Genomic DNA, 12,371 nt, shown 5'->3' on the forward strand with positions numbered 1-12,371 from the left:
AGTGTAAGCACAATAAATCTTCAGTGAGGTGAGAACAAGCAGATAAAGACTCTACTGTGTATGTGATACGTTATGGAAGAAAGTTTTAAAAATTTAAGGTGAAATTAGACGTTTAAGGGGGAAATTGAAGTTACATGTAAATTAGTTACAGAATGCGTATGCTTATTAGAAAATCTTTTTATGTCAGCATACCTAGTAATTAGATATTTGATCTGTTTTCCCACAGGTTCAACTGTGGTACAGGAGCAGCTCAAATAATCAGCGAGAGTCGTATTGTTGTCGGTCAGTGGCACACGGTCACTATCTTCAGAGATGGCATGAGCGGCTGGCTGCGTATGGACAATGACACTCCTATATCTGGACGCTCACAGGTAACAATAACACATGCCAGCCATCGGATAAAAGCTCTCGTATATGCATTATTTTTACATTATATATTATTTTGCATTAGGAAGGTGGCTTTTGTGCATAAATATATTTTGGTAATAAATAGCACCTTTTCAAAATGGAAGAACTTTTAGCACTATAAACTTAAAGAGTTTAGTTTTGGATGAGTTTTCTATGACAAATCGCTGACAGTGTTGCCTTTCAGTCCATTTCGGCAGTGCACCAACCTCAAACTGTTCTCACGGTAATAACGGATCAAGCACATTCTGTTCTCTTCACTCTTTGCTCTTTCAGGGCCAGTACACTAAGATCACTTTTCGCTCCCCGCTGTATGTGGGTGGATCCCCGAGTACTTATTGGCTGGTCAGGGCGACAGGGACAAATCGTGGCTTTCTTGGCTGCATTCAGAGTCTGACCATCAACAACAAGGCGATAGACATCAGACCTTGGCCTCTGGGCAGAGCTCTGAGCGGGGCTGACATAGGTGAGTGTGTGTGTGTGTGTGTCTGTGTGTGTGGGTTTGTGCAATGAGTCTTACATTATTCTTACCCATGTATCCCATAATGCACTACCTGTCCTTTTGGTGCTCAGACATGTAGTTTAGAAGCCATTTCAGAGTTTTGCCTTTAAAGAAGGACATAACTAATTTTGTCCACGAATATATAATAAAGTAAGAAGGCTTTATTGAATTTGGATCACATTATTTTTCTTTCACTGTACAGTTTGGTGCTACTGTAATTTCACTACAAATAAGACATTTGAGGAAACCATGACATGTTATGACAGTATTCATCCTTTGATTAAAGTACCTGACAGTTGCAATACTAACAAAAAAAAAGACATTTCACATGTAATGTTGTTTGTCATGATCAGAGAACATAACCTTTAATAATTATGTCTTAGATAATTTGTCATTGAAGCAGGATTTTGCAGAATATAATTCTCTTAATGTGGTAAAAGCCCACACTTGGCTAGAAAGCCATAAAAAGTAGTTTTAGCATTTTATAATGTGAGCTTCAAGTGGTGGAAGAAGTATTCAGATCCTTTACTTAAAAAAAGTATGAATACCACAACATAGAAATACTCTGTTACAAGGAGCCAGCATTGAAAATTATATTAACAATACAATGCCCCATTTTTCACAAAATAATTTATTATTAACATTTATTTATTTGCTTATTTTATATATTATTCTCATTATTATTCTCATTATTATTATTATTACATTAGATTTTATTTTTGTGTTATTTGTTTGTTCTCTCTAATTTATTTACTTCTTGCGTGTCTGGGAGGGTGGGGTATAGGCTTGAATGTTTGTGTGTATATGTACTGAAAAACATAAGGTTTTAAAAAAAAGTATAGTTTATTGATTTAAAATTATAGGATGTGATCCTCCAGACTCTACAACTAAAACTGTGTCCATAACAATGGCCTGTTAATCAAAAATAAATCAGAAGTATTGAGTAGAACAATACAGAAATACCCAAGTAAAGCACAAATACCTTTTGTAACAATTTGTACAGTAAGTAAGTACTTGAGTACATGCATATAGATACATTCCACCACTGACAGCTTCTTTGTTACTGCAGTATGCACCTGCCTAAATAGCTCCTTTCCACCAGGTGAGTGCAGCGACAGCGTGTGTGACCTGGTCAGCTGCGCCAATGGTGGAGTCTGCTTTGCAAACCGTGCTGATGGCTACATCTGCCTGTGCCCGCTCGGCTTCAGGGGAGCACTTTGTGAGGAGAGTGAGTCAGCTCTATGTTCCTTCTTCTTGCACCTACACTGCCACTTATCTTGTTTACAAGAGTCCAAGTTTTGTACCGCTGTTAAAGTAGAAATTAAAGTCACTTTTTGGTTTCTTCTTACATGATGGCTGTCACAGATTGTCACACAAACCTTTTAAAGTAATTACTGACCAATTGAGTGCTTTACGCTGGATAATTGGTCAAGATGAGGATTATTTTGTCTTATAGAGAGGCAGACGGATTGGTTGCTATAAGACCAGCTTTCACACAATATAACTGTCCACTTTCTCTTCCCTCTTCTAATGTCCTTTTTCTCCATTTTCTGTCCTCATCAACTTCTTCCTCTTCCACTCTCTTCCTAATGTTCATGCTTCTTTGTCCCTTTTGGCTCAAATCCGTGTTCTGTTTTCCTCTCTGTTTTTTCTTTTTGTCCTCTCTCTAACTCTTTAGCTTTCTCACTGTCCTCACCTCTCTTTAATGAGACCGTGTTTTCATACGCTGTCATCCCGTGGCCTCAGTCCTCTCAGAGTTATCTTTCCTTCATGGAGTTTGAGCTGACGTTTCGGCCGTCGATGCCCGACGGGACACTGCTATACAGTGATGATGCAGGCAGCGGAGACTTCTTGGCTATCAACCTGGTGGACGGATATGTAGAATTCAGATTTGACTGCGGCTCTGGAGGGGCTACAATTAGGTATTAAATAGATACACTCTCTTACTCATCTCTGTCTCCTTTTTGCTGTAACATTTTCTAAATAGATGGCCTTAATTGTGTGATATTGTCTGTGCTGCAGGAGTGAGGAACAGATTAGTATGGACACATGGCATGAGCTGAGGGTGTCTCGCACAGCAAAGAGTGGTATCCTTCAGGTGGACAGCCAAAGGCCAATGGAAGGAATCGCTGAGGTAGTTTGATTCTGTGCTGTGTAAAAATACATTATGTGATTTGTTACCACAAGAGGGCAGAAGACTGTCACAACAAACTCATCAACAGGATCTTTGCACACTCTTATTATCTGCAGGCTGTCTAACATTTACCACCAGTATGTACCCTAAAACCACTGGTGTTGGAATTTGAGGCACAGCTGGACTTTTTGTTCCCCCCAATTCCAGGTGTTGTGGTAGAAACATGTTAACACGATGTGCTTGTGTGTACACAGAGGACACCACAGGCTCGTTAACTTGAACCAAGCATGTATTGACAACATGCCTTTTATATTACAACAATTAAAAACAGCCCAAGTTAATTAGATTTTTTAAATTAATATTTTATTGAACTTTTTTTCCACTTAAAATGTAACCTAATCAGATGTTTCATATACATATGTATGAACAATCCCTAAATAAAATAATCATAAAAAAATAATAATTAGAATTAACTTATATCTTCCTATTTGATTTCCTCTTCAGGGAGCGTTCACTCAGATCAACTGCAGTTCACCTCTTTATATTGGCGGAGTACCAGAATATGAGAAAGCCAAGAGGACAGCAAGTGTGATTAAACCCTTCACTGGAATCATTCAGAAGGTATTATCCTACCCACACCTGTAACATCTATGCTTAAACTTTATTTTTTTGGGCAATACAGTTGTAATTTCTTTCATTTCAAATTGATTACACTGGTGATAAGTAAACAATTAAGTGTTCATATTAAGCTCCTGGTTCTGTTGCAAAAACATGACATATTTATCCTTTTTATAACAAAACTATGACCAGTGTCTAGTTGAATTTCGATACCCTCTCTTCCCTTCACTTCCTTGTCTCTGTTTCTTTTATTTTCACCTCCCAGCTGATACTCAATGACCGCATCATCCCGATAACAACTGGCACTGCTGGTGGCGTAAATGTGGCAAATTCAGCTCACCCATGTGTGGAGAGTCCCTGTGCCAACGGAGGGACCTGCAGGCCAAAGTGGGACAGTTATGAGTGTGACTGCCCCCTGGGGTACGATGGGAGGCACTGCCAGAAAGGTCAGTCCAGTTTCTGTCTTTTTACATAACTGTCTTAATGTTTTAGTACAGTAACATTTGTAGGGTTCCTTTTCAAATCAGTAAACATACTTTATATTCTGGGATTAGAATAGTAATAAAAGAGTGTTTCGGGTTTGGGGTTTGAGTCCAAACAATTGCCAGCACATCTCAAAGGTTTCTGGGACGCTGCACTGATTAAGCTTGGGAGAAGAACTGCCATTTCACAGTTTGTTGCTTTGTGAGCAATGTGTGGTTTACACGCTGCTTATCAAGAAATGTGTTTTCAGGCAGTTTTCATATGCTTTTTAAGACTAGGACAAATGTAAAAAATAAAACTAAAAATTATATACATTTAGATGGTGCACTTATAAAGAAGAGCAGAAGTTGTATTTAACTCTCTTTTAATGAATGATGACATGATGAATGATGAAAATGATGAATGATGTTTTTTGTTTGTGTGTAATACATGGCTTTAACCATGTTGCATGTTATTTTCTCCCACCAGGGATTAAATGTGTTTTCTGTAATTATGTAATGTCATATAAAATGATATATTGGACAACCTAATCCCTTAAGCCTATCTATGCCTTCTCTGTTTTAATGCTCTCACTGAACAGAGTGTGGAAATTACTGTTTGAACAGTAAGTTTTCTTCTATGAATTTTAGAAGCAGAAATTAACAACCTTTAGATTGTTTTAATCTTAACCTTACATTACCTTGAAAAAACACTTCTTTTCCTTCATGTATTTCTAACTCACAGAACCAGTTTAGTTCTCTAACATAGCCTGTCACTAGATAGATGCTGGGGCTGCCACCTTGTGATGATATGAAGTAAATACAATGTTTTCTCTGCCCAGCTGTGACTGAAGCCATTGAGATCCCGCAGTTCATTGGCCGAAGTTACCTGACATATGACAACAGAGACATCCTGAAGAGGTTGGTTGTGACATGAGTGGGAAATGGGGCTGCAAAGGGAGACAGTTCCGCTTTAAAAGTCTTGTGATGTTTTCATTTTTGTTTCTAACACAGCAAAAGTCCTCAAATTAAACATGTAGGCAAGTAAATTTGTCTGTTTTTTTCAGGGTGTCTGGGTCCAGGACCAACCTTTTCATGCGTTTTAAGAGCACAGCCAAGGACGGCCTGTTGCTATGGCGAGGAGACAGTCCAATGAGACCCAACAGTGACTTCCTGTCTATGGGGCTTCAGGATGGTGCACTTATCTTCAGGTATTTGTTCATGTGCTGAGGGTAAAGTAAGAAAATTATAAAAACAGTTATGCATGTGCATTTACTCTTTCTTATCTGGGTAATAAAAATTTCTTGCCACACGGCTATGCTTTCCTTTCTTTAACAAAGCAGTAGCTAGAAAGAAAAGGACAGATTTTAGCAAGAATAAAAAAATGAAGTGTAAGAAGAGGATGAAGATGTTGGAGACAGCTGCTGATCACACCAAAGGGCAGGCAGAGCCAAGCAGCCAGTAGAGGCAGAGCTAAAAAAAGACCTGAAGTCTGAGGAAAAAACCCTGACCTGGAGCAAGAACCAGGATTTATGTGTGCAGAGCCAGACACATGTAAACCCAATGCACCCTTTGTAACCAACTTGCATGTGTTTGTGTGCTGTTTTAGTTATAATCTGGGCAGTGGTACGGCTAACATTGCTGTCAATGGGACCTTTACTGATGGAAAGTGGCACCGGGTCAAAGCTGTGAGGTAAGTGCCAAAAACATCACTTTCTTAAAATGAAATCCTGTCAAACAGATATATAGATGCCGTGATCACAACATCTGTGGCTATGATTTGCATTCGCTTGGCATTTTGGGTATTAAAGCTGCACAAATTGCTGTATTTGTCCACTTGGGGGCAGCAGAATAATTTGAAATATACAGTCGTATGTGTGAACGTGTTAGCAACTCTTGCTTATTTAACACATCTTGCTGCCATGGGGCAACATTAGCGTGTATCTAGAATTGTTAGAGCCTTATCAAAATATTAAAGAGTGTTTTGAGAAGTGAGACTAAAACAGTGAGCTTAAAGGGCAAGATACTCAAGATGTGTGTGAATGGTTACTGAGTAGCAGGTGGCACGTTGTGCGGTAGCCTTAGTCTCCAGGGTGTGAATGTGTGTGTGAATGGGTGAATGCCACATGTAGTGTGAAAGTGCTTTGAGTGGTCATAAGACTAGCAAAGTGCTATACATGTGCAGTCCATTTACCATTTACAGGTGATTTGGTGACCTATCATCCTTTCCTGTGCAGCACATTAAGAAACATGTTAACTTTCAACCCATTTGGAAAATGGAGAGGCTTTAAAGGTCTTTAGATTGTGTTTCTTTTTCATAGAAAAAGAATAAAACCAGCAGAATTTGAAAACCCAACCACCTTCTGCAGCTCTTCCCTCTTTGTCCCAAGCCCCTACCACCAGATGAACATGGCTGTATGCAGGCACTTCATACAGTAACCCAGTGTTTCCCATACACTGATGTATTTCATCTTATTTCACTGTGAAGCTGCACATTTGCTCAGCCCCTTCTTGCCCTGCTAGCTCTCGCTCTCTATTTATTAGACCAGAAATGAGACATGACTTAACCAGCTCGCCACCCCACGGTCCCTCTGCCTCGCTCCCTGCTGCTATGGACTACTTTGCTGGGAGGAGAACAGGCAGCAGTTCTGGAGATAGACCTTCATTCAGCGGCTGTGGAAACTCAAATTCAGCCAGTGCAAACCCCAGCCCTGGGTTTCACAGCGGGCTGCTGACCGGAGGCAGTGCTGGATCTGACCTATGTAACGGCAGCAGCAGAAAGTTTGCTGATTGAGCTGGTCGGGTCCCCGGGTGCTGTGGTTTGCGTTCTCTGGATTTGAGTTGCTATAGCTACTGACTGAAGGTCTGTTATCAGAGCAACTGCCAGCTTTCCTTCCAAGTGAGGAGGCCTGTAGCGGTGCAGATTAAGGACACACTGTGATTTGGGGCTCTAGCCCACAGCATTAACATGAACTTGAATTTGCCCAAGATGTCAGCCTATGGCTCCAGTTAGCAGAAGGCTGAACTTTTGGCAACAATTTCTCTCCATCTCTGAAACACTTTGCTGATATCGGCAAGTGTTTTATTTTGTTTATTGTCATACTCTCTTTTTGGTAAGTAAGCATTCCCTATTTGGGTTACATTGCTGGCAATGCTGGAATAGCATCTTTTAAGACAGGACACACACGCAATGGCCAATAGGAACGCCCAATCTCTGAAATGACCTGTGACTGGCCAAAATCTCATGTCACAACCTGGATTATCTAAATTCTGATAAGAGAGCCAAGGGAAGGTGCAGAAGTCTTCCAGATCATTTAATTTACCATATGGTGAAAGGTTTTCATGGGCTTTTTACCCAGTTATGCCAAAATAAACCTGCCAACCCCAGCTTTAATCACCTGGGTTTACCTATACATTTACCATTACTATTCACCTCTTCAGGGATGGCCAGTCAGGGAAGCTGACAGTGGATGACTATGGAGCAAAAACAGGCAGGTCACCTGGAAAGATGAGACAACTTAATATCAACGGGCCCTTATATGTTGGTAGGTGGTGCTCATAACTCCCAATCCCATAAATGCTGTATATCTAACTCTGCTGACCAAACAATAATTTCAATGTTTCTGTTCTCTCTCTGAAGGTGGTATGAAAGAGATAGCCCTTCACACAAACAGACAGTACATTGGAGGCTTAGTGGGCTGTGTGTCCCACTTCACCCTCTCCACTGATTATCACTTGGCACTGGTGGAGGATGCTGCTGACGGCAAGAACATCAACACCTGCTCCAACTAGAAAAAGGCTTCAGTATGTGAAGGCCCATTTTCAGCAACATTATCAACTGGAGCAAACACCTTGACCAGCTGATTTGTCCTCGAGACTGACTTAAACAAAAATTTTGATCGACCAATTCAGGGCTGACATGATATAGACTCAATATGGGAAAGACTAACAACATTGATACTTTGAGTCATGAGATGATTAAAGTGGCTCCTGTGCAAAGTTTCCACACAGACTCTAACCTGCCAAGCTGTACTTTTTATTTCAACATTAACAACGTGATGACTTGCTCTGAAAAACCTTTTCGACGCATGGCAACAGCAAAAACAACCAGAGGATATTACAAAGCACAAGTACTCTGTGAAAGAAGAGAAAGAGCTTAGCGTTATGGCTAATAAGGGTCTTTGAGGGACATTTTTTTTTCATGGGAGGATTCCGATTGTATCCTTATTTTTTTCTACTGTAAATCCTTATTTGATTGCTGGAAGAACCAAGTGATCCGAAGGATCAAAAGTCATCACAGGTTTTTCATGAACCTGACCTAGAGCAGCTAGCAGAGATAAACTTCTTTGTAGAGGATTTTGGTCTTGGCCCTAGAGGATTTCTGTTGTTTTGTGGTTGTGGCATTTTTGTTTGTGATGTATTACCAGTCTGTAGACTTTTTTTTAAGTCATGTCAGTTTTTTAAAGGTTGCTAGATTTGAAGAGTGAGGATGTCCTCTGCACTGCACACAATATTTATGTCTTTTAACGCTCTTCTTTTAGTTTACAACCTCCTTTATTTGTTATTTTCAGATACTAGTCACATGAAAGCCTGATGTTGTCACGGTTGAAGCAGCCAAAATCCTGGAGAATTTGTTTGTGACAGTCTGTTACTATCATCTGACAGAAACCCTGTGAACTTCAGCCTTCAAGTTGAACTTTTTCTTTTCTCATGCCAGAGGAAATAGGTCATTTTTCTCTCTCTTTTTTTTTTGCAGTTCAATATTGCATATTTCTTTCTTTCCCATGCCAAAGTTTTATTTCTTTAAAGGGACATTCTGCGAATGTTTAATCTAATTATTGTTGCTTGAAAGGGGAGTTTGGTGTTTTCCAACCTGGACCCTAGTTTTCATGTTTTTGAGTCTAAGTGAATAATGGGAACAATCATTTTTTTAATTGGTCCAGTATTGAGTAAGCAGGCTGCAGCCAGCGGCAATGAAACTGGCTGCAATGTAACCACTCTTGTCATGTTTGCACCCTCTATGGACATCCACAAAAAATGTTTTTGCCACTGAAACACAACATCATGGACAGGGTCTCTACAGAGAAAGACCTGTTTGTTAAAGAATAAGATCATTTTAGACTTTATGATGATAAAATTATTGTTTATATGGATTCTGGTTGCTTTTGACAATTTCGGGGGTGTTTCTCATTAAACAAAAAAGGATCTTACTCCCTAAAATGATGCATGCTCCCATTAGTCACTTTGACATAAAAATGTGGAAAAACAGGGTTCAGGTTAACAATGACTGAGCTTGCCATTTAACTGACCCCCCCCCCCAAAAAAAAATTACGGCAATATCCAAATAGGATGGTTTGACCATGAGAGTTTCACCCTGCTTTTAAAGTTTGAGCTCAAAACAAATCCAGTAATAAACTGCCAGTTCTTACATGAGTTTACATCTTTTATTGTTTTTTTTAAAGAACATGACAGAAAGTCAGTGATCATCGAGCATTTTCAACAAGTATGTCATCCTGAAGACTTTTCAGATGAGGTGCATTCAAGACACTGTGACTGTGAAGTAAATGACCCGATCCACCGCTGGGTGATTAGATGAGCTGACCATCCACTGTACAAAATGTAGCACATATTATCTGTTAAAACACATTTGTTAAATATGTGTTAAGTAGTGAGCATATTAACGTAGCATTTGTGATGTCAACATGTCTGAGCATCCATTTAAAGGTTTAAACTTTCTGCCAACTTTGTCTCTTAGTGAAGCCAGATAATCCAAATTTCTGCAAGGAACTGAGCCGAGTGGCGCTGAGACGGGACAAGCGAGCAAGAACCACCACAGCTGAGTTTGCTCATCCTAAAACGTATACTACTCAAGCCTTAATATCCCCCAAAATAATCCCCTGAAAATTAAAATAGGTAATTAACAGTCTCGAGAAAGTGTAGGTTAAGTTGATTGTGTGCGAGTTTGAAAGTGTATCTTTTAAATCCAGTCTTGCAGTCACAATAAAACAGATATAAAAAGTGAGTTAAATAACATCTGATTTGCAAAAGCTGCCACCACTTTCTTTTTTAAAAATTAATGCAGATTATCCTCATGATGTAAGCAGCTAATAGCTAACAGATAACCTAAATCATCTTGGTACCTCTTACCACCTCATTTGCACACTGCTGGAGATCAAATGGGGCATTTAATTGAGGAGCGTGTTGGTCAGTGGAATTTTATATTGAATTTAAGTCAATTGTTCTGCCGCTACTGTTCTGTCCTGTCACAAACACATACAGGAACTTGTGCACACATACACACAGACACAATTGTGTTCCCAATATTACCAGCATGACACTCCATTTATCCATGCCTGAAACTAGAGTTACATCAAACTCATTCACACTAAAATGAACTGAGAGCAGTAACAACTGATCACCTTTTGAATCTAGCTGTTACATTTAGATGAAACCATTAAGTTATATTGAGGTCACCCACATCTTATCACAGCTTAAGGTCAAAGGTAACCCTCTGAAAGATTCACTCTAAACCTGCCACATTTAATTCACTTGTGGTAACGATCCCTTGTGAAAACTAATGGGTTACAATTTGGTTTTATCTAGTCATACTGTGTGTTCCCTGTGTAGTAATGCTGTTACCTAACCTGTACCCTAACCCTAATCCATTTTTCCAATCAGCACATTAATATCGACTTGAAAACCATAATAATCATAATACATACATGAGGAACAGCTAATGGCACATTTAAAGGATTGAACCACCCATATCAATGCCAACATTTACAAAAAAATAAAGATAAAATAAGATTAGACTTAGAAGTGCCAAAAAAAGATAAAATATTACAAAAGATACAATTACATGTAAAATTATACATATACACACACACACACACTATATACACCTTTCAGGTATATATGAATGAGCATACAGGCTCCTTTTAAGTGCAAGAGCTTTTGGAGCAAACTCAACATTTGAGAGTTTTAGAGCGTCATCATCGCGAACAGTCTGATGAGAAAATAAACTATCTATGTGACATATGATTGAAACAATGGATGCACTTGTGGGCAATGCCAGGATTAACATTTGAGATATGAAATTTCCCACATTCACTGCATTCTATATGCTTCCATGGGTTTGCTATTGCAATGAAAGACGTAAATGGAACTGGGAGAAATGGGCTGGAAACACGTTTTGCATTCATTAAACGCATTAAATTAGTATGGCAATGGACCTTGCATGTACTGACTCTCGTGTCTCTGCGGCGATTAATTCAACTGACACTGCGAGCCTCGGGGAGGTGGATGAAAATAACAGAAAAAATCATTTGACCTCTGTCTTTGTGCACAATTCTCTCTTTGCTCACATAAGCTTTTAGAAACTGTGTTACCAAAAAAGGTGATGTTTTGGATTTGTATTCCTCATGTTCACTAACCCAACAGAACATAGTGTATTTAGGGAAAGAGTGTGGGACACTCTTTAGTCTAGTCCTTCCAAGTAGGGATTTGTGTTAGTTTGATAATTTCCACTGATTTGGCTTACACCGCAGAATCAGAGACGTTTTACACAAATGGAGGTGGTGAAGGATATACACAGAGCAAAACATAATTTTCCCTTTTAATATAATAATTATCTATCAATAATTAATTACCCAGATGTTTCTTGGTGGAACAAGGCTCCATGTTTTTTTTTTCAAACTTAATTCATAGGTTTTTCAGTTAATATACACACAAACATACAAGCACACATACCCTACCCACCCCCAAACCCCAAAAAGTAGATGCATTTAGGAACAAATAAAAATAATAATAAACAAATAAATACTACTAATACTACTAATACTACTGCTATTACTACTATTACTACTATCAATAATAATAATAATAACAATAATAATTATAATAAAAATAGTAAAATAAAATAAATTCATTAATTAAAAGAATGAGAATACAAAAATATCCAATAATGCAAAACGCTACATTTTTGAGAATATTGCTGTAAAAGTTATCGTCACATTGCCTGTAAAGACTTTGACTTTAATATAGAAAGTAGTAAGGACCAGAACACAGTGTACAGTGACAGTGCATGAGAAATGAATAAGTTATTGTGTGCCCCATCAATGATTCATTAATCATCTGGAACAAAACATTATCGGACCAGAATATCAGACTCCGCAGCAACAGTGTGCTGCTTGAGCCATAATGCGTCTTAAAAATCTTTTCTATCATATATCCCTTGATAAATTATGAAAGA

At 38.8% G+C, this 12,371-nt stretch overlaps 1 protein-coding gene across 3 annotated transcripts in view; it reads left to right on the forward strand.

Annotated features, from left to right (window-relative positions):
- Window positions 1–9,553, forward strand: part of egflam (EGF-like, fibronectin type III and laminin G domains) — a 31,517-nt gene extending 21,964 nt beyond the window's left edge. For 2 of the 3 annotated variants that reach the window (XM_088076682.1, XM_042488855.2), the window contains 13 exons: window positions 227–371; window positions 682–871; window positions 2,010–2,135; window positions 2,586–2,829; window positions 2,930–3,041; window positions 3,546–3,662; window positions 3,925–4,105; window positions 4,723–4,746; window positions 4,963–5,041; window positions 5,188–5,331; window positions 5,730–5,813; window positions 7,562–7,665; window positions 7,761–9,553. In XM_088076682.1, coding sequence (XP_087932808.1) covers window positions 227–371; window positions 682–871; window positions 2,010–2,135; window positions 2,586–2,829; window positions 2,930–3,041; window positions 3,546–3,662; window positions 3,925–4,105; window positions 4,723–4,746; window positions 4,963–5,041; window positions 5,188–5,331; window positions 5,730–5,813; window positions 7,562–7,665; window positions 7,761–7,912 — 1,702 coding nt within the window. In that variant the 3' untranslated portion in view covers window positions 7,913–9,553. The remainder of the gene's footprint in view (window positions 1–226; window positions 372–681; window positions 872–2,009; window positions 2,136–2,585; window positions 2,830–2,929; window positions 3,042–3,545; window positions 3,663–3,924; window positions 4,106–4,722; window positions 4,747–4,962; window positions 5,042–5,187; window positions 5,332–5,729; window positions 5,814–7,561; window positions 7,666–7,760) is intronic. The other variant, XM_088076683.1, reaches the window with a different exon arrangement.
- Window positions 9,554–12,371: the final 2,818 nt, after the last annotated feature.

This window comes from Plectropomus leopardus, chromosome 4 (assembly GCF_026936395.1).
Source record: "Plectropomus leopardus strain MGB_pleo_1.0 chromosome 4, ASM2693639v1, whole genome shotgun sequence".
Classification (NCBI taxonomy): Eukaryota; Metazoa; Chordata; class Actinopteri; order Perciformes; family Serranidae; genus Plectropomus; species Plectropomus leopardus.